The sequence below is a fragment of the Lepus europaeus genome, chromosome 6 (assembly GCF_033115175.1).
Source record: "Lepus europaeus isolate LE1 chromosome 6, mLepTim1.pri, whole genome shotgun sequence".
Classification (NCBI taxonomy): domain Eukaryota; kingdom Metazoa; phylum Chordata; class Mammalia; order Lagomorpha; family Leporidae; genus Lepus; species Lepus europaeus.
The window spans coordinates 87124410-87151401 of NC_084832.1; the positions used below are offsets into that span (position 1 = coordinate 87124410).

General features: G+C 50.1%; 1 protein-coding gene across 2 annotated transcripts; it reads right to left on the reverse strand.

Annotated features, from left to right (window-relative positions):
* Positions 1 to 755: 755 nt before the first annotated feature.
* Positions 756 to 13037, reverse strand: GJB6 (gap junction protein beta 6). Of its 2 annotated transcripts, XM_062195404.1 has the most exons (4): positions 12964 to 13002; positions 11356 to 11425; positions 10500 to 10665; positions 756 to 2229 (listed from the first exon to the last, which is right to left on the reverse strand). In XM_062195404.1, the coding sequence occupies exon 4, from the start codon at positions 2212 to 2214 to the stop codon at positions 1429 to 1431; it is 786 nt and encodes a 261-aa protein (XP_062051388.1). In that variant the 5' UTR covers positions 2215 to 2229; positions 10500 to 10665; positions 11356 to 11425; positions 12964 to 13002; the 3' UTR covers positions 756 to 1428. The 2 variants fall into 2 exon arrangements, with proteins under 2 accessions (XP_062051388.1, XP_062051387.1); XM_062195403.1 differs by lacking the exon at positions 11356 to 11425 and having other exon boundaries at positions 12964 to 13037.
* Between the last annotated feature and the right edge of the window lie 13955 nt (positions 13038 to 26992).

A 26992-nucleotide genomic window follows, 5' to 3' on the forward strand; every position in this document is an offset into this window, starting at 1 on the left:
GGGTGAGTCCTTGGAGGCCAGCTTTTTATGAGATGGCTGCTATGGCTTGACTGTGTCCCCAGAGGGCTCCTGTGCCAGAACCTTGGTCCCAGCGTGGCAGTGCCGGGAGGTAGTGGGACCTGTCAGAGGACAGGTCTAGTGGGAAGTCATTAGGTCACGGGGCCTCCATCCAGGAAGGGAGTGATGCTGACCTCTCCGGGAAGTCCTTCGAGAGCTGGTGGTTAGAAGCCAGCCTGGAACCTTCCTTGGATGGCTTGCTGGTTTCCCATCTTGCTCTGGGATTGCTCTCCCACACACACACTCCTGCCAGGGGACCATCGCCATGCTGTGATGTAGCCAGGAGGAGCCGAGTGCATGCCAGCACCATGCTCTTGGACTCCAAGAACTGTGAGCTAAATCAACCTCCTTCCTGCACGTTCCTCGGCCCCTGCAGGCCTTTGTTACAGCAACACAAGGTGGGCAAGGACAGTGGTTTAAGCCCTTCCTCACCTCCAAGGCTGGGTGATGTGCAGGGCATTTTCCTGGAGTCCCAGCCCTCTCCAAGCTGACAAACAGGCATGCTGCTAGACTCCACCTCCACTCATCTCACGTCAGGATGCAAGGGGTCCCTGCTGAAGTCCAAGGCCCCACCTCCCACAATAACTGGTGTCCTCCCAGCCAAAGGAACTCAAGAACTCATCACACCCCCGGGATGGGACAGAAACCCAGGATGCACACAGAAGCTTGGGCAAGGGGCCGAGCTTTATTGAGGCAATCCCATTCCCGTTTCCCTTGTCCACAATGATTGGCAAATAGGCGGATTTTACAAAAAGCTTCCCATACCCATCCAGCTCTGTCTCTACTCAGAAAGCAGTAAAAATCCATTATACAGCAAACGCGTCCCACCCGAAGAGTATCAAGGCCTTTCACAAAGTCATCAATAGACAATGCAAAACAGTATTTACAGGGCAGACCCTTGTAAGTCCAACATTTAGATACTTGTGGTATAAGTCTAAAACTAACACCATCTGTTTTTCCAGGTAAGGAAGGCCAGTCGTTATAAAAATACTTTACAGAAATTCAAAATCAGAACTAAAACATTCAATTCTATAAAAATATCTTTTACTAATAAAAGTAGCGATTTCTAGGTAAATGTTCTGTATCAACAATGGTGACATGTATGTTCAGGAAGTAGGTCAGCTGGTCCACGAAAAAGAAACTTAGGAAAGTGACTTCGAGGCTCAGTTGTCAGCCAGTGTGTGGCTTTCAGAGACGGACCACGCATTCCATAGTGCTGCAATGTGCATGGTGCATGTATTCTACAACACGTGAACTTGGCTATCTATTTACTGCAAATGTCATTCATAAAGACAAACTGCAGCCTAGAGAGAGGGGATTTGCAGGTTGGCATTGCCCGTTAGGACTCCACCACGTTTGACCTTGAAATGCTTAACTTGGAAAACCTGTGATGGCATTTTGACCGCTATCTGAAATCAGCTCGTTCATTTCATTCTGCTTGCTCTCCTTGAGGGCATAGTTGGGGTGATTTCTTTGTGCCTGGGCTCTCTTGGATCTCCTAAAACACACTTTCAGCAGCAGGTAGCACAACTCGGCCACGTTCAGCAACATGCAAATCACAGAGGCAGAAATCATGAAAATGGTAAACACGGTTTTCTCTGTCGGCCTGGAAATGAAGCAGTCCACAAGATTGGGGCAGGGCTCGATCCCGCACTTCAGCACCCAGGGCAGGTGGTACCCATTGTAGAGGAAGTAAAAGACGTACATGAAAGAGGCCTCGAAGATGATCCGGAAGAAGATGCTGCTGGTGTACGTCCACCAGAGCGAGCCCTCGATCCGAACCTTCTGCTTCTTGATGTCCTCCAGGTCTTTGAATTCGTTCCTCTTCTCTCCCCGCCGGAACTTGCGGGCGGTTTCGTGCCTGTAGTAGGCTACGTGCATGGCCACCAGCAGCGCTGGCGTGGACACGAAGATGAGCTGCAGGGCCCAGAGCCGGATGTGGGACACGGGGAAGAAGTGGTCGTAGCACACGTTCTTGCAGCCGGGCTGGAGGGTGTTGCAGACGAAGTCTTCCTGTTCGTCTCCCCACACTTCCTGCGCGGCCACCACGAGGATCATGACACGGAAAATGAAAATGACCGTGATCCAGACCTTCCCGATGTTGGTGGAGTGCTTGTTTACACCCCCGATGAAAGCGTGCAGGGTCCCCCAGTCCATCGCGCCGGCTTATTCCTAAACAGGCAAAAAGGAGCAGAGCCGGTGAGCGAAAAGTGCCTTTGGTGCACCTGCCAAGTGCTACAGTGACGTCAGAGCCTCCGGCATCTCTCTGACAGCCGGCTGTGCTGTCTGAGAACCACAACCCCCAACCTGCTGGTGGGAGATTTCCTGAGAAGCAGCGGCCACTCTGAAAACATCCCAGCATTTCTGAAAGTAGTTTACTTTCTTGGAGGGAGGTTTAAGGTCGTCCTCACTGGACTTCCCAAAGTTCATGGAAATGGACTTAAAAGCTGTTTATTTTGGTGCAAACAATTTTGAAATGCATGCATGTTTTTATCATAATACCCATTCTCCATAAACTTTTTTTGAGGTTACTTTTCTCTTTGCTGTTTATTGAGTATTTGTTATTATTTCTTTAATTTTTAATTTTTTTTTATATGACAGATTTAGACAGTGAGAGAGAGAGACAGAGAGAAAGGTCTTCCTTCCGATGGTTCACTCCCCAAATGGCCGCTACGGCCGGAACTACGCCGATCTGAAGCCAGGAGCCAGGTGCTTCCTCCTGGTCTCCCATGTGGGTGCAGGAGCCCAAGCACTTGGGCCATCCTCCACTGCACTCCCGGGCCACAGCAGAGAGCTGGACTGGAAGAGGAACAACTGGGACTAGAACCCAGCACCCATATGGAATGCCAGCGCAGCTGGTGGAGGATTAACCAAGTGAGCCACAGCGCCTGCCCCTTTAATTGGTTTTTAACAGGGTCAAGGTTTGTAGATAGAATTCTAAGGAATCCCTTCCTTCCCCTTTCTCCCTCCCATCCTTTCTTCTCCCTTTTTCATTTTAGTTTTTGAGGTAATATATTTTAAATTTACATTACAGTGATAGGGCTTCATACTTCACCAAATAAGAAGTTTAACGAGTAAAAAGAAAGACCTAGTTTAGTGGAAATGCAGACAATGGCTATCAATAATAATTCAATGGAAAAATGACCATTTCACTGGTATCTCATAAACTGTTTAAAGACCCCTAATATATGAGATGGCTGTTTTGCCATTAGAGCAGGAACACAGGTAAATAAATTCATTTCCAAGATCCCTTTTAACCATTATGTAAATACACATTATAATAGTTTGATTTCCCCAGAGGGCTCACAAAACTTCCACAATAGATTTCATTCACTAAATGGCTGTCCAAGAAAAAAAAAATCATTCATTGAATGAGCTCATTTAGTTTACCCAGCAGACTAAGAAGGGAAAAAAAGAAACCAAATACTGACTAATTTACTCTATACAATATATTTATATTTGTTTCTAACTTGAAAGACATCCTCTGCTGCGATCATGTGTTCTCAGGAAATTTAATATCCTCCACTAACCAAGGAGCCTCTTCCAAAAGAGAATCACAAGGTTTTGCAAAAAATCGCCCTCTTGTTCTCCGGCGTAACCAGGCCCAAGTGTTGGCTTTCGCTCAAACCCAGACGCCGCTTTCGCCAGGCTCTCTGCTGCCCAGGGCCCCCTTTCCCTAAGGGTCCCCTCCCAGCTCACGGCTGATTTACCATCCCGAAAGCAATGATGTCTTCACGTCTATGAAAAACTTTGCTGCTGCAATTCCAACAGCATCCTTCTTTTCTCAGCATTGCCACAGAAGCCCAAAGAATTGGTCAGCATTCTCCTTCAGCAAACAAGGGGCAGGGCGAGTGGCCGAGCAGGCAAGACGCTGCTCAGGACGCCCGCTTCTTACATGTGAGTGCCTGGGCTGGAGCCCCAGTTCCACTTCCCATCGCAGAACCCTGCTGATGCACATCCTGAAGGCTCAAGTATTTGTGTCCCTGTCACCCAGATGGGAGCCCTGGCTTGAGTGTGGCCCAGCCCCAGCTGTGGGCAAGCACTGGGGAGTGAACCAGCAGATCTCTGCCTCTCTGTGCCTTCCAAATATAAATACATACATAAATAAAAAAATTAAAAAAAAGAACCCCAAGGACAACAGGATGAACCCTGGACTTTGGAACTCTTTGGAAGGTGGGGGCATCTTATTCTCGGGGGCGGGGTAGGGGGGTGGGGAGGATGTGTTCCAGCAAATTTTCAAGGTTGCTGTGGGAAGACGCAGTCACCAAGGTCCTCTATCCAATGCTCTGAGCAAGACTTCCGTGTCCCTGACTGGGTGGGGGTCACGGGTCAGCATTCCCCTCCCAGGCCAAATCCCCGGGTCTCACCCTTGCCCCCAGTCCTGCCCTCTCCAGAGAAGGTGTGCAAATGGAGGCAGCATCCTGCCTTCCGGGAGGACTGGGCTCCCTGCACTGCCCGGCACTCTCCCTGGAATGAGGAAATCAGACAGTGCCCAAAGCAGGAGTGAAGCTAGAAACTTCCCCATCATGGATGCAAGTGTTGCTTCCCTGCCTCGGCCTCTAGCCCAAACATACAGAACCCCATCATGCAGAAGCACCTCCCTTTCACCACACGGCACAGCCTGCTCATAACAGTGCCCACGGCTCCCATCAGCGCTCACTGAGTGTCTGCTGCGTGCAGACGTTGGCCACGGCCTCCTGGGACCCCCAGATGCACTCCAGTGCCTGGCAGGGGCCTGGTGGGTGTGCATTCCTGTCCTGTGGAGCTGAGGAAGGTGCCACGTCACCACTGCCCACGAGAGCACTGGACATCCCAATGAGACATGCAAGGTGGCACCTGCACTTGTAGAGAAGAGTGAGGCCACTGAAGCCGGGAAAAGTGTAAGTAGAACACAGGATTTCACAGAGTCTGTATTCTCTCCCTGCAAACAACCTGTGAGCCCATGTCCCACACCCTAACAGCAACCAGTGCCCTCAGACGACCCAGGGTTTCCAGGCTCGGAAGGCAGGTGGCTCACGAGAGAAGTGGAAGCTGGTGCTAAGGAGTCCCAAGAGATACTTCTGGCTCAAACTGAAGGATTTAGCAAATACTGGTCTGCAAAGAGCTAATGGAAAATGAATGTTGTGAAGAAACTATGCATAGATTTCAAAATTGTTTGCACCAAAACAAGCATCTTTTAATTCCATTTTCTGTGAATTTCTGAAGTTCCATGTATTTCGGTTCCACTGCCAGGAAAACAATAAGGATTTCAATGTTTATAGCACTAAAAGTTGCTCAAATAATCTCAGGTATGAAATTTATTTTTAAAGATTTATTTATTTATTTGAAAGGCAGAGTTATAGAGAGGCAGAGAAAGAGAGAGAGAGAGAGAGAGAGAGAGAGAGAGACTTCCATGCAATGGTTCACTCCCCAGTTGGCCGCAATGGCCGGAGCTGTGTTGATCCGAAGCCAGGAGTCAGAAGCTTCTTCCTGGTTTCCCACACAGGTGCAGGGGCCCAAGAAGTTGGGCCATCTTCTACTGCTTTCCCAGGCCATAGCAGAGAGTTGAATCAGAAGTGGAGCAGCTGGGACTCGAATCAGCGCCCATATGGGATGCTGGCACTGCAAGTGGCGGTGGCTTTACCCACTATGCCACCGTGCCAGCCCCAGTATGAAATATTTTTGAAAATAGAGTATTATAAGATCATCTGTGTTCTTAAATACCATTTAAAATTGAGCTAAAGGCTCACATAGCTGCACTAGTGGGAAAATTCAAATTATGGTTTTAATTTAGTCTTGACTTCAGGGGAGTATATTAACTTTTAAAATTAAAACAGAAGAGGGGTAGGAGTCCATAGCTGAATGCTGGAATGAGGGGACAAGGGCTCTCCTGGGACACACCAACAGTTATGAGGGTGTCAGATGAGGGAGGCAGGGACTGCGGTGCCCTGAGGAGCTAAGCTTTTAAAGCCACAAAAAGATGGGTGATGACTCAGCTCATCACACATAGGTAGAGTGGACCAAACCTGTAAAAACATTGTCATGAAGTTTAAAGGCTACATGAGTGGGACCGGAGCTGTGGCATAGCAGGTTAAGCCACCACTTGCAGTGTCACGGGTTCAAGTTTTGGCTGCTCCATTTCCAAACCAGCCCCCTGCTAATGCACCTGGGAAAGCAGTGGAAGATGGTCCAAGTGCTTGGGTCCCTGCATCCATGTGAGAGACCCAGATGAAGCCCCTGGCCCTGGCTTTGGCTTGGCCCAACCCTGACTATTGCAGTCATGCGGGGAGTAAACCAACAAATGAAGGACTTCTCTCTCTCTCTCTCTCTCTGCAACTCCGCCTTTCAAATAAATAAATAAATATTTAAAGGGAAAAAAACACCTACATGAGCTGAACTCAACAAAAATGTAAAAAAGAGCAGGGACATGAAAAGGAAAGAAAATAAGACCCTGGAGCCCAAATTAAAAGAAAAAAAAAAAAAAAAAAGAAGGGGTGAGCATTGTCTTTGATTCATATGGCATAATTTTAGTTGGCAACCAATAAAAGGCAAAGATTCTTATTCTAGCTCCCTTGCTTTATCAAAACCAGGTTATTCCTAAAAACTACTTCTGGAAGCAAGAGGCAGCTGGGGAGCTAAATCCCACGATCCCAGCAGCTCTGCTCTCCCCTGCCTGCACCAGAGCCTGGTGCGCTGCAAACTTCACAGGGATTGGAGTGTTTTCCCACATGCCAGAAGCTTCCTTGTCTTTTGTGTGGCTGCTAAAGTATTGTTTAAATGTACATAAAATTTACATAAATATAACATAAAATCTACCATCTTAACCATTTCCAAGTTAGTTTCGGTAGTGTCAAGTACGCTGACGTTGCTGTGAGACAGAGCTCCTTTGCTTCCCCCCGCCCCAGCTCCTGGTAACCATCATTCTGTTTTCTTTTGCTTAAACTGAGGACCTCCTGTAGGTGCAATCAGACACTATTTGTCTTGTTGCAACCCACTTATTTTACTTAACATGAGGTTCTCAAAGTTCATCCACACTGTAACGTGTGTCAGAACTTCTTCCCCTTTTAAGGCTGAGTGATACACTCCATTTGCCCACATAGACCACATTTTCTTTATCCATTTATCTGCCAATGGCCATTTGGGTTGCTTCTACCATTTGGTTATTGTGAATAATGTTGCTATGAATGTGAGTGTACAAATATTTGATCGACAAGGATGGCTGGATGATGTGATAATTCTGTTTTTAATTGTTTGAGGACTTCCACACATCAGAATATTACCATTCAAAATGAAAGAGAGGCCCAAAGCCCACAGAAGGGCAGGTATACTGATGTTCAGAATAAAGGACAGTCAGGACAAAGTTGTGGCACTGCAGGCTAGGCCATCGCCCGCGACATCGGCATCCCTGATGTGAGCACTGGTTTGAGTCCCAGCTCTCCGCTTCGGATCCAGCTCCATACTAACGGGAGAGGCAGCAGAAGATAGCCCAAATGCTTGGGCCCCTGCCACCCTCGTGGGGGACTTGGATGGAGTTCCTGGCTCCTGGCCTTGGCCTAGACTAGCCCCAGCTATTGTGGCCATTTGAGGAGTGACCCAATGGATAGATCTCTCTCTTTCTCTCTAACTGCCTTTCAAACAAATAAATTTTTAAAAAATGAGTAGATAAAAGACAATTTATATGTGTGTGTGTGTGTGTGTGTAGAGAGAGAGAGAGAGAGACTGGGGAACTTTCTGTTGAACTCCCTGCAAAGTTCTAACACAGCCTCATTAAACTTGTTCTTAAGAGTTGGGCAGGGGCCAGCACTGTGGCGCAGTGGGTTAATGCCATGGCCTGAAGTGCAGGCATCCCATATGGGTGCCAGTTCAAGACCCGACTGCTCCACTTCCCATCCAGCTCTCTGCTATGGCCTGGGATAGCAGGAGATGGCCCAAGGACTTGGGCCCCTGCACCTGTGTGGGAGACCTGGAAGAAGCTCCTGGCTCCTGGCTTTGGATCGGTGCAGCTCTGGCCGTTGTGGCCAATTGGGGAGTAAACCATTGGATGGAAGACCTTTCTCTCTCTCTCTGCCTCTCCTCTCTCTGTGTAATTCTGACTTTCAAATAAATAAATCTTTAAAAAAAAAAGAGTTGGGCAAAAGTTACCATGAATGGCAATAGCACAGAGTGTTTTAGTCTTCAAATGGCATTTACAGACACCTCTTGCATCGTCAGTAAGCTGCCTGCAGGTGCCTACCTGTGGGATCAGTCCTATTTGTTTACAAAATGATGTTCTTTAATTCACCAACCACCACTTCCCATGGCAGCTTGGTCAGTAGAATGCCTAATCCGCAAGTTTTTGACTTATCCATGAAAGATTTACATCTTCCCACATGCGTCAGAGTTCACAGGATTTAAACTCCCTCGCAGGTAAAAGGGTTGTTCCCTTTCTATGCCATCATGATGGGCCCATCTGCAGTCACCTGTTGCCCGCCCTGGCTGGCCCGAATGAGCTCTGAGTGGCTAAGTCACAGCAGAGGTCATGTGGCCTCAGATTCCCCACAGGAATACCACTGGTCCCAGCTTGGAGCTGCCGCGGTGGGCTCTTCCCTCTTAAAAGACGGGGACAATTTTGATAGCTGGAGCTGGATTTCTTTTGACTTCTTCTGGGTCCCCAAGTTACTCAGTCTAAAGAGTGTTCTTTCAGAGTAACAAAGCTGAACAGGAACTCATCTATCCCAAAACACTTACTGACTCTGCTACTAATAAAATTCACCATTTATCTGTGCCTTTCTAGGAAGATGAATTGCTAGGAAATAAAACAGCTGGGTCCCTACGAAAAATCAGGTTAAACCAAATATGAGAGTGCTTAGAAAAATTCATGGCAAAATAGAATTAAAAGATAAGTTTTTAAGGCAAGAAAATTTAAATCCATGCATGTTTTTTCATAATGAACATTTCCTGTGAACTTTCTCTGACAACTCCCATATGCATGGACTTCCAAATTTTCTGCACCAAAGTAGACTATTTTTCAGCTCCATTTTCCACAAACATTGTTTAGCACCCTCAGCTGAGTTTAGGTGCTGCTGCTCTCTCCTGACAGCTAATCGGGCTAGAAACAAACCCTGTTTCAAAATGGCTTTCCTGCAAGCGTGACGACGGTCCTGCTGTCTACAACAGCAGAAACCAGGGAGAGGCTGGGCTGGTGCTCCCACCCTCCACAACCCACCCCGGGGGCAACACCATGGGCCAGCGGCAGGTGGGAGCCGGAGATTCTTTTAACTGGTCCCCATCGCTCCTGAGGGTCACCATGGAAGCCCTGGGTATCTGTCCCATTTGCATTCCAGGGGGGCCAAGAGATCATCAGAGATGGCGGGGGCGGTGGGCAGCCATGGGGACACATTGTCTCAGTGACTGGCAAGGCTGCCTCCGAGAGACTTTCCGCACCCAGGGAGGTGTGGGAGGATGCAAGGGACTGACACCGAAGAGTCCCCAGGTTTAAAGAAGGACACTTGGCCCCAAGTCCCTCCTCCTGCCCTCACGGCCACCATGAGGACAGAGGGGCCCAGAGGAAGGAGCAGAGGCATGAAGGACGAGACAGCCCCAGCTCTCATCAAAACAATAACCCCGTGGAGGGAGCGAGCTTCGGTAATAAGCACTTTGGTTAGAGGAGATCTGAAGGCTAAATACTGTTTAGGAAGTGGTCGCTAATTTCAAATTGCCTTCCAAAATAACTACATCCACCCTAGCCCTTTTGCAACTGTAGGAAACGAAATGCCTCTTTCCTTTCCTTCTTCCCCAGGGCTGGGGCCGGTGGGAGGAGCTTTTACTATAAAACGTCAACTATTAATTCGTCCTTTGTAACCCATACAGGTGCATCTTAATGGGTGCCTTTCTGGCTCTCCTTTAAGGAAAGAATAGATATATTCTATTCAGGTAGGCTTCACCTTATAAGAATGTGGCTACATTTAAACTTGGAAGAATAAGCTGTATTTGGTTTGGTGGCCTTTACGATTACAATGAGTAATTCCACGCCACTTTCTAAAGCTCTTGTCCTAAAGGTCGAGCCCTAAAAATCAGCAAACCATCGATCTTGCTTCTGAGGAAATTCAGTACTGTGAAGATTGATTATATTATTCTTCCCTTTTTCAATTCAAATAATTGCAGCTTATCAGCCTTTGAAAACAGCAACGAAATTTCTTGATCAATTCAAAACTTCTTATATAAGAATCAATCACAAGTTTATTTCACAACATCATTTTATGATGATGGAACCAAAACTAGAGACCTAGAAGTGCGTTTTATCCCACAGCATACAACAAAGCGTGGAACGCACATTTGCTACTAGATGGTTCTATTCCCCCTGGACCCACGCATCAGCTACTTGACAGATGGGACAAGAGACACACTCCTCAACACGTCCACGTGAGCGTGGGCTAGCTGAGTCTACAGGGAGACAGAGGAAAACACAAGCAAAACAAGCAAACCTGAGCCTTAATCCAAAGGTGGGCAGGACGTCAGGCCGGAAGAATGAGAGCCAGGCCCCTGCACAAGGCCTTGGGGTTTCGCTCTTGTCCAGTACACGCCTGGAGGCCAGCAGCGCCTGGTGATGAGATGAACCCAGGTCACAGATCTTTGCAGTGAGGACGTCACCTGGAGGTGGGGAGGGGGGAGAAGGAGTGACTGTCATATTCCTTTAACTCCTCCCGCACCTATCAGTTGAATGAACTTTGTGGTTTTTCTTCATCCCTAGAAGTGTGATGGGGTAAGTGTGGATACTGCCAGTCTCCTGCCACATCATACTTAACACACACACACACACAATCAAAAGTATTCTTCTGTAGAGATTCTTTTCTCTATTAAATAACAACAATGACAACTAAGAATGACAGTAGTACCCCACCCCAAACCTCAAGCCCACTCCTGAGTATTAAGGAAGTGCAGTGTTGAGAATCTGAGAGATTGGGCAAATTCTTACTCTCAACACAGCAGTTAAAAAAAAAAAAAAAAAAAACCAAATTCTTTCATTCATCAAGAAGAATCTATACCTTTTGTTTCTAGAAATCTCAGCTCGCCCAAGGGACACCCTGACAGCTAACTTATACTTCTCATGATGTGCAACTTCAGGAACCATCCTTTCAAAATACAGACTAGGAACAATGAATTTAGGATTCGTTCACTTCTTCGAAAGTAACTTGGAAAAAATTTTTTTTTCTGTCTATAGAGTCTACCTATAAAAATGGACAAATCACAGAATGACAGGTTTCTGATTCCACTTGGGAATTCAAAGAGTTATAAAGTAACTTCTATTAAGCTCAGCTTCCCTTCCCTGGGTCTCCTTACCAGTGTCTTTTCTTCCAAGCAAGGCTGCGTCCTTCCCAGACACTGAAGCACAGCTAGATTGAGATTACCCCTGGAAATAAAAAGTGGGAGGGGTTCTGGGGGCCTCGGTCCCACTCTTATGGCTCACACCACTCACACAGGAATCTTCTAAACCGCCAGTGACATAGCCACTGTAGGGCAGTACCCTCCTGGACCAAGGAGCCTGAGTGGAAAATGATGTCCCCTCCATTGTATCCTCTCTAACATTTTAGCTAATGCCCACAAACAACGCCTAGCTCCTGGACTGGACCGATGATGGCAGAGGGAGGACCTGCAAGTTGGAGTTTTCCTTTCGCCCTCCTGAACTTGTTGAGCCAGACCTTTTGTATTTCTTTTCCTGCTTAACTGGCTTAGAATTCAGTGGGGAAAAAAAAAAAAAAGTAAGAAAAAATAATAAAGTCACCATGACCTGTATCAGAATTTGTCTTAAACAACTGACAGAACAGGTGGCCTGACCATGTCTTCCGATTCCAGTCACCATGGTGATGGGAGAGGGAGCCCTGCAGCCCCCCAGTTTCGCTGCTGCCTGGAGGCCGGGTGTTCTCCCTGCCGCGCCGGCCTCCAGCCAACACCCCCCAGCACTCGGCAGATCCCAAGGGCAGACAAAGCTCTCCCCAGGAGCAGTCTGGGGCAGCGGCTGCAGCTCTCAGCACAGGACATTTCCTTCCAGAACACTAGTTAGCTTCGGCTAGAACTGGGGCAGGACAGAGGCTGGGGCGTGAAGTCTATTTGAGGGACAAGAACAAGGGCGCACGGTTCAAGCTGATCTGGGGCCAGACTGAAAGTGAGCGTCCACCTAGGGGCCACTGAGGGGGCTGGGCCAGGGGTCCCCAGCGAGCCTGCAGGGCCCGGGCCCCCGCCCCCAGGCGTCCACGGCTGCGTGCAGGCCACACTCACCGAAACAGAATGACAGTGGCACCTTCGACTTTTTGCCTCCATCAGACAGGAAGTACCTTTTGGTGCCCGCGCTTTAAAACTCAGATGTGTCACTAATTACTCATAATTACTGCTGTCCCCACTATTGTCACCTGCGTTTCACAAGTTCCTGGGACGCCCATCATCGGACACCGTGCAGCCCACACGGGAACATTATTAACCCACCGGCCCCAGGTCGCCTAGTTTGAGCTGGCTTTCCTCTCCGCACAGGGGCGAGGCAGTTCCAAAGCAGAGGAAGTGGGGGAAAGGGGCCACTTATTCACCGCTGGGAGACGTTTATAAAACCTGTCGTGCAAGCCGGAGGGGCGCAGGTTGCGCGGGAAGCCGAACCAGTCCATCCTCGTTCCTCCCCGGGCGCGTGGGAGGGGGCGGCGCGGCGACCCCCGCGCGCGCGCTCGGGTCCCAGGGGGCCCGGCTCGAGCCGGAGGATGCGGATGGGAGACAGATAAGGCCCCTCCAGGCAGCCCCAGGGCCCGCACACGCGTCCTGCCGGCGACTCTGTCCTGCAGCCGCAGGGGCGACGGGCCGGCGGGAGCGGACAGCCCGCCCACCTCGCCTGCTCCGGCCGCCCCCGCAGCCCCGCCAGCCAGCGCTGTGGCCCCGTCCCCGCCGCAGCGCCCCGCGCCCTCTCACCTGCTCTCGGGGTCTGCGCGGGGCGGCGCCCTCCGTTCCGCCAGGCCGGCAGGTCGGGCTCGGGCGCCGCCGGCTCCCGGGCGCAGGATGCAGTTGGCGTCGGAGTCGGGCTCCGCGCCGGGCTCGGGTGAAGGCCCTGGCTCCCATCTGCGGCGCCTTTTAACCGCGCCTACCCCGCCTCTGCCCTGACGCTGCTCGGGCGGGCTGGAGCGGCGAGCGCTGTCACCGAGCGCCCGCCCCGGGGCGAAGGGTGTGTTCCTCCCTCCGGCAGGGGCGCTGGACAGGGGGGGCCGCCCCGCCCTCGGGGGACTCGGGTCTCTGCAGCGCAGGGCCCCTGCTCGGGGGCGCTGAACCTCCCTGGGAGTGCGCGGGGCACAAGGTCCGCGAAGGGTATAGAGGGCGCAGAGCCCTCACTCGGGGACTTGGTGGGGCTCGGGTAGCTAGGGGGCCTTCTCTCGTGGGCATGGGGTCCTCCTTGGGGGTGTGGAGGGCTCGGGGACAGCTGGGGGCGAGAGGCGGGACTGCGGGCCGAGCCTGCGCGCGGGTTCGGGGCTCCCATCCAGGTCCCCAGGGAGCGGGCCTCGGCCGGTGCGTCCCCTGCGCAGGGCGAGGCTGCCCACGGTGCCGGTTGGGAGCAGTGTAGGGGGCGGGCCGCGTCTTCCCGAGGCCACCTCCTCCTCTTCTTCTCGGAACACTTCCGTCCTCTATTCGCCGCCGGGGACAAGTGCACGACCTGCTCTGGACAGTGGCCTGGAAGTTCCTTCTTAATTAATTAATAACCACTTGCTTGAGTTACCGCGGTTTTTTTTTTTTTTTTTTAATTAAGTTACCATTGTTTCGAAGATGCCTCCAGCAAAGCAGAGCAGGCCCTCCTCAGGTGTCGCAGGGGGTGCCTGTGTCTCCCCCCCCCCCCCAGCCCCGCTGTTCCACAGGGCCCAGGACCAGCTCAGGCGGTGGAGCAGGGGCTGGTGGGGTGGCAGCCTTGGAAGGTATGTTGGGACCCGGCTTTACAGGTTCCAACCTGCGCTTAATCAACCAAGAGATGCGTGACTCGCTTATTTGGCAACATTGATTGGTAATTAAATGTCCTCACCTAAGCCATCCGGCGCTTGTTGGGTCACTGAAGCAGGGTGAAAGGTGGCTCTTAAGAAAAGGTTCCGGGGCCGGCGCCGTGGCTCACTAGGTTAATCCTCCGCCTGTGGCGCCGGCATCCCATATGGGCGCCGGGTTCTAGTCCCGGTTGCTCCTCTTCCAGTCCAGCTCTCTGTTCTGGCCCGGGAGGGCAGTGGAGGATGACCCAAGTGCTTGGGCTCCTGCACCTGCATGGGAGACCAGGAGGAAGCACCTGGCTCCTGGCTTCGGATCGGCGCAGCGCCAGCTGTAGCGGCCATTTGGGGAGTGATCCCACGGAAGGAAGACCTTTCTCTCTCTCTCACTGTCTATAACTCCACCTGTCAAATAAATTACAAAAAAAAAAAAAAAAAAGAAAAGAAAGTAAAAGCTTCTTTCCCGGCCGGCGCTGTGACTCAGCGGGTTAAAGCCCCGCATGGGTTGGAGTCCTAGCTGCTCCACTTCCCATCCAGCCCCCTAATGCATCCTTGAAAGCAGTGGAAGATGCCCAAGTCCCTGGGCCCCTGCACCCACATAGGAGACCTGAAAGAAGCTCCTGATTCCTGCCTTCGGATCAGCTCAGCTCCCTGATTGTGTGGTTTCTACCTCTCTGTAACTCTGTCTTTCAAATAAAATAAATAAATAAAATATGTTTCTTCAAGGTTGTGGGAATTGAGCCAAGACTTTAAAAAAAAAAAAAAAAAAGAACCCACCTTTAGAAATATTTAGAGAACAAGATCTACAGAGAAATAGTCCCTGAGCCAAATGAGTTTTAGAACATTTTGGGGGCAGCCCCTGGAATGGCCTGGGCTTGGAGAGACACAGAACCTCCAGGCAGCTGGCATGCAACATACACTTGCCTTCCACACTGGGACTTCTCATTCCAGGTGTCCATTCCTGCCGGCTGCTCTGTTTGCCTAACAAAATAGCACAACATATCTAAGTAGACTGTAAACTTCTTTGGGGGGGGGGGGGAAGGAGGGTTCCAAACAGTGAGAGCTTTTCTTGGTTTGCGTGGATTTGCACCTAGCTGGTCCTGGCCCCAGGGCCTGTCTGTGTATTTCCTGGCAAAGCTGAGTCAGCATAGCAGGGAATTGGTTTTTGCTTTTCCTAAAGCAGGCAGCGTCCTGCCTCCTGCAGCCCGTTCCATGCAGCCCTGTGCCAGAGCCTTTCTGTTTGCATCTGTTGGTCCAGGACCCGCTCTGGAGAGATTTGCCAAACCCCAGGCACTGGCATTTAATACTCTCCCTTGTTTCTTAACATTTAAGCCCCTTCATCCATCAACTTTCTCTTCTTGTCATCCCATCATCTTGTTGAAGCAGGCTCTCTGGGATGAACATCTCTGAGATGTTCGTTTGGAAACTGGGGTCCATTCGTTAAAAAAACACACTTTATGCTTGACGATATCCAATCTCGAAGGCATACGAGGCATCAAGAATGGTCGTGGGGCGCCCTGACTTCCGGTGCCAGGCACTGACTGCTCAGGAGATGACGACAGCCCTCCCTGTACATGCAGCAGTGTCCCTGCATTCTGAAAACAAGATGCTGTGGTCCCTGGCGTGAAATTCGTCTGCTTCATGTCTTCTCTCTGCACCGAAGCAGCGATTTCGAAGGTCATGAAGTTAATCAGAGCCAAGTGTGTGGCGTGTGGGCCCCGCCTCGGCTCTAACAGGAGGTGTGAAGGGATGGTGGGTGAGAGACCTTTTGAAAATCTGGCTTCTTGCAGAGCACACTCCGCTCCTGCCTCTCCCTGGCCGTAGCCACTGGTGCACGACCAGTGCGAGGGCTGCCCCGGACTCCCAGGGGGTTTTATGCAGGCTTTCCTGGCCTAACCTGGAAGCACAGTGTGGGGATCCTGCCTTCTCACACAGTCCTAGGAGGGAGGAGAGTATGCTGGCTCCTTTGAAATAAAACTCACGTTTGTCTATTCATTCCGCAAAAAAGCCTATATTGTATTTCTAGACTGTCCCTCCTTTGGGGCTTGGCTGGTTTTCCCATGTGACGGTTATGTGTTTGGGGAGGAGGACATCACCTCTGCTGTACTGTCATCACCGTGGCTTGTCTCTGCTGTGTTGACCTTGACCCCGGGCTCAGGGAGTCTGCCGGGAAGGAAGTCACACTTACTGGCTGGGGGCTGGTGTCCCACCTCCCAGGGCGGACTTGTCACCCAGTCGTCTGCCAGTCTCTGCCCTTGAGATGTGCCCCTTCTCCCAGCTTGTTCACTTCTTCAGTCATTTACTCACGTCAGTGTGGACTTATGGACGTTTGGTTTATATTTTGGGTTATAATCCAATACTGCTTTCTTTTTTAAAAAGATTTTTATTATTTATTTGAGAGGTAGAGTTAGAGAGAGAGAGAGGGAGGGAGAAACAGAGAAAGGTCTTCCATTCTGCTGGTCCACTCCTCAAATGGCCACGATGGCTGGAGCTGAACTAATTTGAAACCAGGAGCCAGGAGCTTCTTCTGGGTCTCCCGTGTAGGTGCAGGGGTCCAAGGACTTGGGCCATCTTGCACTACTTTACCAGGCCATAAGCAGAGAGATGGATCAGAAGAGGAGCAGCCAGGACACACACAGGCACCATACGGGATGCACTGCAGGTGGAGACTTAGCCTACTATGCCACAGTGCCAGCCCCAATGCTATCTTCTTAATTTTATTCAAAATTTTCAGCTTTGGCCATGGGAGCTCTCTCTTTCTTTTTTAAAAGAGTCATTTATTTATTTTAAAGTCAGAGTTACACACAGAGAGAAGGAAAGGCAGAGAGAGAGGTCTTCCATCTGCTGATTCACTCCCCAGATGGCCACAACAGCCGGAGCTGTGCCGATCCTAAGCCAGGAGCCAGGAGTTTCTTCCAGGTCTCCCACACAGATGCAGGAGCCCAAGGACTTGGGCCATTTGTACTGCTTTCCCAGGCCATAGCAGAGAGCTGGATGGGAAGTAGAGCAACCAGGACTCGAACTGGCACCCATATAGGATGCCGGCACTACAGGCAGCAGCTTAAACTGCTATGCCACAATGCCAGCCCCTATGGGGGCTCTTTCACTTGGCACCTGCTTCTTTTTGGATATCCAGCACCATGTGTGTGCTCTGTGTGTACTCTGTGCGTGGGCTGTGTGTGCATATATATACTGTGTGAGTGTGTGTGAGTAACATTTTCTGGGACAAGATTCTCCAGGTTCATCTTGCATGAGGGCACTTCAGAATGTTCATGGAAAACATGAAATTAAAAGCTAAGCTTATTTTGGTGGGAAAAATTTTAATCCATGTATAGCTTTCTCTTAATACCCATTTTCATGAACTTTCTGAAGACCTCAAATATGCATGAGTTTCAATTTTTGGCACCAAAAAGGTATCTTGTAATTCCTTTCTTAGAAAGTGTTTATTTTTTATTTATTTTCATCTACTTGAAAGAATGAGAGAAAGAGAAAGAGAGAAAGAGAGAGAGAGAGAGAGAGAGAGAGAAGGAGAGAGAGAGAATCTTCCATCAGCTGGTTCACTCCCCAGATGCTTGCAACAGCCAGGGCTGGGTCAGGCTGAGGCCAGGAATTCAGAACTCCATCTAGGACTCCCAGGTGGGTGGCAGGGTCCCAGGCACTGAGCCATTATCAGCTACTTCTCAGGATGCATTAGCAAGACTCAACCAGCACTCTGGTATGGGGTGGAGGCATCCCACACATGCCAAGCAGTGGCTTAACCCACCATATCACAATGTTGACTTTTTTTTAAAATTTGAAAGTCAGGATTAGAGAGAGACATGGATGGAGACAGAGTCTTCCACCCTCTGGTTCACTCCCCAGGTGGCCGCAATGGCTGGGGCTGGGGCTGGGACAGACTGAAGTCAGGAGCCAGGAGCTTCTTCCAGGTCTTCCCATGTGGATGACAGGAGCCTAAGCACCTGGGCCATCCTCCACTGCTTTTCATAGGCTGTTAGCAGGGAGCTGGATCGGAAGTGGAGCAGCCAAGACTCCCATATGGGATGCCAGTATTGCAGGTGACAGCTTTACCTGCTATTCCACAGCTCCAGCCCCTGTGCTGGACCCTCAGTCTTTGACTTCTTGCTTCCTAAATGTCACAGATAGCACAGCTCAGATTCCAGCACACCCATACCCCTGGCAATGCACATCTTGTTGGGTTGTTACTTTCTTTTCCCCTACTAATACGTGTATGACTGTTTTGTCCTTTTATTTGCTTTATATGTTCATTTCTTTTTCAGGGACCCAAGTACTTGGGCCATTTCCCACTGCCTTCCCAGCACGTTGACAGGAAGCGGGATTAGAAGCAGAGCAACAGGAACTTGAATTAGCAGTCCATTACAGGATGCTAGTGTTGCAACCAGTGGTTTAACTTGTTGAGCTACCACAGCAGCCCCTGGATGATAGTTTCGTGACCTTACATCCACATCTTGGGCTGACTTGCTATAATGCTTTAGTTCGGGCCACTGAAGAGTATGCCATACTATGAGATCATACAGAATCTTGTTTCACCAGGTAAGACATACAAGGCACAAACAAAGCCAAATTCTGTTCTGCAGGGGATCAGAAGGAGGAGAGCACAGTGAAGGGGGAAGACGTGGGAAAAGCAGAGACAGAGTGGTTGGGGGAGTGTGGACCAATCTGTACGTGCTGGGATGAGCACTGGACCAGCCTGTGCATGCTGAGATAGGCATAGACTGACCTGGCCAGAGTGGAGGGCTTGTCCCAGGGCCTGGAGGGATGTAGACAGGCAGGGTCAGGCAAGAGGAGTATTAGTCAGGGAGGAGAAGTGAGATTAGCTAGGAATTGAGGGTGAGGATGAGGGAGAGGACACCACGACTGGGAACTGGATCAGGCAATTCTTATGATGTCCAAGGTCTTTACGAGCAAATGTAATATGCTACCTGCTAAAGATTGAGTGTTTGTCTCTTCTGAAACTCCTGTTGAAACTTAATTGCCATCATAATAGCCCAAAGAGGTGGGGTCCTTAGCAGGTGACTAGGCTCTGCGCCTCCTGCTCCCCTGGATGGGATTGAAGCTCTCAGCAGTGGGTGAGCCCAGCCCCTCTTGCTCTCTTTGCCCTTCTGCCTTCTTCCAGGTGGAGATGCAGCTTGCAAGTTACCACCTGGAAATCAGAATGGCCAGGCCCGCTGGCACCTTGACCCTGAGGCTCTCAGCCTCCAGGCTGTCAGTCAGTACGTTTCTCTTCATGGTCAACAACAGTCTTGGGCTGGTACCGCAGCACAGAATGGACTGAGACACTCTCCAGCAGCCATTGCAATTTGGGGCGGCATCCTTGGAGTTGATCATTTCCATGAGGTTAACACTTCTTTCCTCTTTTGGATGCAGATGGCTCCCATGCCACATTTCTTTATAGGAGACAGTCGCAAACTGTCAACAGAATGGGCAGTGAGTATCTCTCGGGGAAAGGGGCAAATGGCCCCTAGTAAGGGCTGTTTGCTGGGCAGGGAAAGAACTGACAGAGGTATGGTTCTGAGCCTGAGTGAGCCAGAGAATCACATTTGATAGTCACCAACAGAAAAAGATGCTGGCCGAGGAAGTTGGTGCCGTGGCGTGGTGGTCAGGTGTCCCCATGAAAGAGCTGGAGCATGGAGGGGAAGGCGCTGGGAATCAGTCCTGCTTTTGCTTCCCGAGTGGGTCAGCCGTCCTCTCTTCCTTTCACAGGCTTGCCTTCCCCATCCTCCGTCTCTCTCACTCTGCCTCTGCCTCCCTGTGTTATCATCGTGTGCACCCTCCCTCCACCTCCCTTGCAGTTGTCTCCTCAACTGTTCACACATTTCAGGGCAGAACCTCCCCTTGCTCATCTTACCTGTCTTTGTATCACTGCCCCTGCCCCACCGGGGTTCCCTCTGCTAGGAACCCTCCGGTCACCTGCCGCCTCCAGGTAACTGAAGGAGTCCATCGACCAAGTTCAAGTGGAATTCAGTCCACGTACAGTGGCTGGTTGGGAAGGACACGTTCTCAAAGAGGGACTTGGGTGAGAAAGAAGGTGGGAGCCTAACACTGAACCTGGAAAAAAGGCGACCCCTCATGGGAGCAGGAAGAGGGGGCAAGTGTGGCAGTGCCCTGGCTGATTGGGGACAACCTAGGAAAACTGCGTCGTGAGGCAGTGCCCTCCAGAGGAGCAGAACTGGTAGGATATGTGTGTTTGTACATGTGTGTCTGTGCACACATGTGTGTACATGTCTGTGCATGTGCACATGTGTGTGTGCTCATATATTTGTGCCCACAGGGAGATTTATTTTAAGGAATCAGCTCACACAGTGCGGGCCTGCAGGGCAGGCTGGCGACCCAGGCCAGAGGTGATGATTCAGTCTGGAGCCTGAGGGGCCTTCAGGAGACAGACTTCCCTCTTCCTCTGGGGAGCTCTGTCTTTGCGCAGTCTCTTTCCAGAGACTGCGTGGTGCCCACCCTCATTGTGGAGGGCCGTCTGCTTTACTCGCGCCTGCTGACTCCACTGTCAGTCACAGCTAGGAAACACCTGTGCAGACACCTCTAGACAGGTGTCTGCCCAGATTCCTGGCACCATGGTCTAACACATAAATGAACCCCTGCAGGTGGGTCCCTTCCTCCTCCCAGAGAGAGCCTAATGGATCACTTGCACAGCTCAAGGGCCACGGGCAATCCACAAAGCTGTTTCTTCCTCAAGGGGGTCATGGTCCAGTCAGGTAGCCAGATAGTAGGCAATGAAGGGCATCACAGAGGTGAGGGCTGTGGTACAGGGTCAAGGACCATGAGCAACGCAGACAGACCAAGAATATGAGAGCGAAGAAAAGGGTCTGAATAAAGCAGACACTGGAGAAGACCTGAATCTGATGCTAGGTATGCAAATTTAAAAGAACTACCCCAAACCATCCATCATTATCTGTCATTTGTTGTAGGTGATTTTAGGAGTAATTTCATTTTCATTTTTACTCCCATAAGGAATATGTGAAACATTTACTGTAAGAAGAAAAGATTTCCAAAGAAATCAGAAAAATTTGGGATATTTGAGAATATGCTTTTCTTCATTCTTCCTTTAAAACTAATGCTGAATGTATTGGAGACACTCGGAAGTGATGAAATTACTCACTGGTAGGCGTGAATGAATTAACACTTGCGGTCCATTCCCCTGCCCCCGCATCCGACCTTTGACCTTTACGCAGTGCTGCCATCTGGGACCTCTAGCATGCTGACTTGTGCTGTCCCGGGTGCAGAGCCAGGCTCAGCCTGTGAGCCAGTTAAGCAGAGGCTCTTGATTGCTCTCCTGCTGCATGGGGCTTACAAGGCCCACTGCCCCCTTGCCCCAGCTCTGGCTCAGGATGGGCCCAGACATGCAGCTTGTGCTTTAAAGACCTGCTACGGTGCCAAGGATGACGCAGGCGCTCTCCTACCAGTATCTGGCACCTTAGCAGGCAGGTGCCCCCTGCAAGCTCATCTCTCCCCTTCCTTCCTCTCTCCTCTGTGTCCTGCTCATTTTTCCTCACTGTCTCCCTTGGAGATGTTCAAGGAGCCTCCCGGAATTGTGGGAATCTTAAAGGAGACCCCATTTCTGAAAAGCAACTACTGCCTCTTCTGTAACGAAGTCCTCGCCCCTCCTCTGTCCCCAGTGACAGTTCCATGCAACAGCAATGCTTCAGCCACTGACAATTCCATTTGTGTCGTATTTCCTATCCCTTGTCGATTCCCTCTCTCATGTCCCTCAGCTGTGATCAGATGGTGTGGCTGCTGTGTGAGTTTGGGATACAGTGCCTGATGTCAACTTGGGTGGCTTTGTGTTGAGGTCAGTGACCCTGCTGTCCCTGGCCCCCACTGTGTCACCCTGGGCTGGGGCTCTTTGGAACTGCCTTTCTGGATGGCTCCAGCCACCTGCTCCCAGGTGTGTCAGGTTACCTGTTTGCCCCAAAGACACCACAGGGAGAGGTTACACTGTCCCAAGAATCAGGGGTGGGTGTTCAGCCAAAGAGAAGCTGGGAAAAATTTGCAGTCTGGGCCTTGAGGTTTGAAGCTGTCCCCTAGGTTTCTTGGGTCTCTGCTTATTGAAACATATTTCTCAGAGTATCATTTTGTTCCTTTTAATTCTCTTAGATTTGGCTGGCAAAGTGGTATCCCTGCAAGATCTAGAGTTTAGAACTAAAGACAATTCAGTGGCGAAGGGGTAGTCTTTTTAAAAAATGCTGCCAGAGCAACTGGGCATCCACAGGCAAAAGACAAAAAGCAGCTCAGACAACAGAATCTACACCTTTCACAAAAATTACTCGAAATGCATCACAGACCTAATGCAAAATGAAAAACTTTAGGCTTTCTAAGAGCCGACATTTAGGTGATCTTGAGCTTGGTAATAACTTGTGAGATACAACCCATGAAAGAAAAAGGAGGTCTGTTGGACTTAATAGTTCTGCTCTGTGAGAGAAACCAAAGAAATGAAGACAAGCCACAGCCTGGGAGGCAATATTTGCAAAGCACATATTCAATAAAGGACTGAAAGCCAAAATACACAGCTCTTAAAGCTCAACAATGAGAAAACCAACTCGGTGTAAAAATGAGCCAAGACTTGATAGACACCCACGAAGATCTGCAATTGACCAATAACCTATGAAAAGAGGCCTCTCGTTACATGTCATGCAGAAATGCAAATTAGGGCAGCCACAAGATACCACTGCACACCTGTGAGAGTGGCCGAAACTCCTGGACACTGGCAGCATCAAATCCACAGGAACCTTCATTCACTGCTGGTGGGAATGTAAACTGGTGCAGCCACTGTGGAAGACAATTGGCAGCTTATAAAACTAAACGTAGCCACCGTAAGATTTGGCAGTTGAACTCCTAGGTATTTATCCAGGTGAGTGAAAAACTTTCGCTCACACAAAAACCTGCAGGCAATATTTATAGCAGCTTTAATCCTAATTGATACAACTTGGAGGCAACCAAGATATCCTGTCATCGGTGAATGGATAAGCAAATTGGCACGTCCATACAGTGGAATAGTATTTAGCCACAAACAGAAATGAACTATCAAGCCATGAGTGAATGTGGAAGAACCTCATATAGACTTTGCTCAGTGAAAAAGCCAGTCCAGAGGACAGCACCATGGCGCAGCAGGTGAAGCCACCAATTATCCTGTCAGCATCCCATATTGGGGTGGCTGAGTTCAAGTCCTGGCTGCTCTGTTTCCAATCCAACTCCCTGCTACTGTGCCTGGGAAGGCAGCAGACGATGGCCCAAGTACTTGGGCCTCTGCCACCCATGTTGGAGACCCAGCCTGTCTTCAGCCTGGCCCAGACTTGGCTGCTGCAGCCATTTGGAAAGTGAACCAGCAGATGGAAGATATTTCATTCTCTCTCTCTCTCTTTCTCTCTCTCAAATAAAATTATTAAATACATCTTTTTTAAAAGAAGCCAGTCTAAAAAGTCTACAGATTATATGATTTCAACTGCATGAGATTTGAAAACAGTAACACTATGGAGATAATAAAAAGGTAAGTGGATGCCAGGGGTTAGGGAGGAAGGAAGAATGGACAGGTAGAGTACAGAGAACTTTAGGGAAATGAATACATGGGGCCAAACCCACAGAATATGCAACACCAAGAGTAAACCCTCCCATAAGCGATGGACTCCAGTGAATAATGATGTATCAGTATTGGTTCATCAGTTGTAACAAAGTACCACATTAATGCAAGATGTTAATAATTGGGGAAGCTGTGTATGTAGAAGAGAGGGTATATGGGAACATTCTACTAAATTTTTCTATAAAGCTAAAACTTGTAAAAGTAAAGGTCAATCAGGGCTAGTATTGTGGCATAGTGGGTAAAGCTGCTACCTGCAACACCAGCATCCCATATGGGCGCTAGTTCAAGACCCAGCTGCTCCATTTCCAATTCTGTTCCCTGCTAATGTGCTTGGCAGAGAAGCAGAAAATGGTTCAAGTGCTTGGGTCCCTGCAGCCATGTGGGAGACCCAGATGAAGCTCCTGGCTCCTAATTTTGGACTGGCCCACCTCCAGTCTTTGCAGCTACTTGGGGAGTGAACCAGCCAGTGGAAGAGCTCTCACTTTTTCTCTCTTCTATCTGTAACTCTGCCTTTCAAATAAATAATCTTTTTAAAAAAGATAAGGCCAATCAATAAAACACCTTTGTTTCTTTTTTAAAAAAGATTTATTTATTTGAAGAATAGAGTGACAGAGAGGGAGAGATGAGAGAAAGGTCTTCCATCAGCTGGTTCACTCCCTAAATGGCTGCAATGGCTGGAGCTGGGTCAATCTGAAGCCAAGTGCCAGGAGCTTCTTCCAGGTCTCTCACGTGGGTACAGGGGCCCAAGGACATGGACCATCTTCTACTGCTTTCCCAGGCCATAGCAGAGAGCTGGATCTAAAGAGGAGCAGCCGGGATTCAAACCAGCACCCATATGAGATGCCATGGCTGCAGATAGTCACTATGCCACAGCGCTGGCCCCACCCTTATTTCTGTAGCTTAATGTCTTGCAATCTGTAGCTGATAGCCTTTACATATAAACAAATCAATAACATATTTAAACATTTTATTCTTTTAAATGGGTTCTTTATTACATTAATTTATTATTAAATGTATTAAAATTAATACATCCTGTATTAATGTTCTGTTTAATTCATTCAATAAACAGTTAACACTATGTTCCAGGCCTAGAAGTGAATGAATGAATGAATGGGTGAATGAATGAATGAATGCATGAGGCTTGCCTTGCTGGAAAACATTAAGCTATAGCCCATTTGCCTTTCAGAACGCATGGGGTCACCTCCACCTTCCCCCCAGCCCAATCTTGATGGCAAAGGCTGCCCAGCCTCCACAAATGGGGTTACTCATCTAGGATTCCCATGGTCTGGCATGTTAGAAGGTTTGGGGCCTTTGTGCTTTTAATTTTAATTTTTATTCATTTACTTGTTGGAAGAGAGAAAGAGTTCCCACCTCCTGGTTCACTCCCCAAATGCCCACAGTGGTTGAAGCTGCGAGCCGGGTACTCGATCCAGGTCTCCCTTGAGGGTGGCAGAGGCACAGATCCTCGAGCCATTACCACTGCCTCCCAGAGGCTGCGTTAGCTGGAAGCCAGAGCCAGCACTGGAGCCAAGAGTCAAAGCCAGACACTGTGCTGTGGGATGCCCACATCTTAATGGCTAGGCCAAGCGCCTGCTCCAAGGTGCTTCCTAGTTTTTCCAGTAGCAAAGGAAGCAGAGTCAGTTCTCACACCCCACACACGCAGGCAGGGTGTGTGCAAGCACTCGTTTTCAGGAAGAGCAGAGTCGAGTCGCACTCAGTCACTCATCTCCTCGGCGGGTCCATCCTCATGCTGAGCCAGGTATCTGCAGATGCAGACCTAACCTCAGCCTTGCAGTCAGCAGCCCAGACCTGTGTGGGTCCCACTGTGAGACCCTGCGCTGAGGCCGGCGTTATGGCACAGTAGATTAAGCCCCTACAGGCAACACCAGCGTCCCATAGGAGTGCCGATTGGAGTCCCGGCTGCTCCACTGCCGGTGCAGCTCCCTGTTGATGCACCTGGGAAAGCAACAGAAGATGGCCCAAGTGCTTGGGCTCCTGCACCCACATGGGAGAGCTGCATGGATTTCCAGGCTCTTGGCTTCAGCCTGGCCCAGCCCCAGCCATTGCAGCCATACGGGAAATGGAAGATCTCTCTTTGTTTCTCTCTCTCCCCCTTCCTCTCTCTGTAACTCAGCCTTTCAAACAAACAAATTTTTTTTTTTTTTAAAGGAGGAAACTCTGACCCAGCACCCACGCTGTTTATCCCCTGGACCTCCGCTGATGAAGCTTGGCTGTCCTACTGCTTTGCTGTCGAACCTCAGCTAAAAGCGCGGCTGGGCCCAGAGAAACAACTGAGTCATCTCTTCCTTCAGAGGCTGGGAGGATCGACGTCCGCCTTCATGCTGGCGGCTTGGATCATGTCTGGGCTCGGCACTGTGTAGCTGGTGTCAGAAAGGCATCCGGCATCCGTCATTCTGTAAGTCACACCCTGGGTTTGAGTGGCGCCCAGGTGCCCCAGCTTTCTGACGGGTCCTCACCAACTCTGAAGCCGCCACTTGCTCCCTCATCAGGGCAAAGGATGAGGCGAGTCGGGAAGAGCTTGCTGGCTTTCCTCCTGTGGCTAGGGACCGGGAAGCAGGGAAGTGAAGGCTTGTAGCATTTGTTATATATATGGAACGCTAAATTTCACGACCTGGCAAGAAAAGGGGGCGGGGAATGGGAGTGTGAGGATGATCAGAGGAGGACTGTCGGGGAATCACCCCCGCTCACTCTTCCTTCTGAGCCCTCTGGCTGGGTATCAGCCGCTGGCTGGAAACCTCATCACACCCCACTGCTCTTGCCCGTCCACCAGCCACCACCACCACATTGACTCTCTTCTGATTTCTCCGGTGTCTCTGTTCTCCATCTTTTTGATGACTTACTCCAGGCCCCTGTCACCTTTGCACTCAATGCCCCCACCAGTCTCTGGCTGAGAGTATGCAGGTGTATGAGGCCCTGGGACACAGGTGAGCCCTTGCAGCCAGGGCCCCGCCCAGCCTGTGGGGTTAACGGAAGGCATCCTGGAGGCGGTGAAGTTCAAGTGGAAAGCAAAGGAGGGGCCTTGGAGGGTGAATGGTCAGGCCCGCAGTCTCTCCTCCCCTTGCCACTGCTCCAGTGACATTTCTGAAACAGCCTTGCCCACCTGTCTCGGCGACGTCCATCCCTAGGGCCCCTTTGCTGCCAGAGCAACCTCCACTCCTGGGAGGGAGTTCCGAGGGTCGCAGACTCAGCTCCTGCCCATGGCCCCAGGCGTCGGCGCTCAGCAGCCGCCCCCACCACAGCTGCCCAATGCCCTCTGCTGCTTCAGCACCCCGAGGCTTGGTGCTGGTGCTTTGGTTCTGATTTTGTTCCCCCATCTCAAAAAGTCATTTTTCCTCAGGGTTCAGCACAGAGATTGCTT

Bases quoted from the DNA above. Each gene is read 5' to 3' on its own strand.
- GJB6 (XM_062195403.1), bottom strand. From the start codon at position 2,214: ATGGACTGGGGGACCCTGCACGCTTTCATCGGGGGTGTAAACAAGCAC.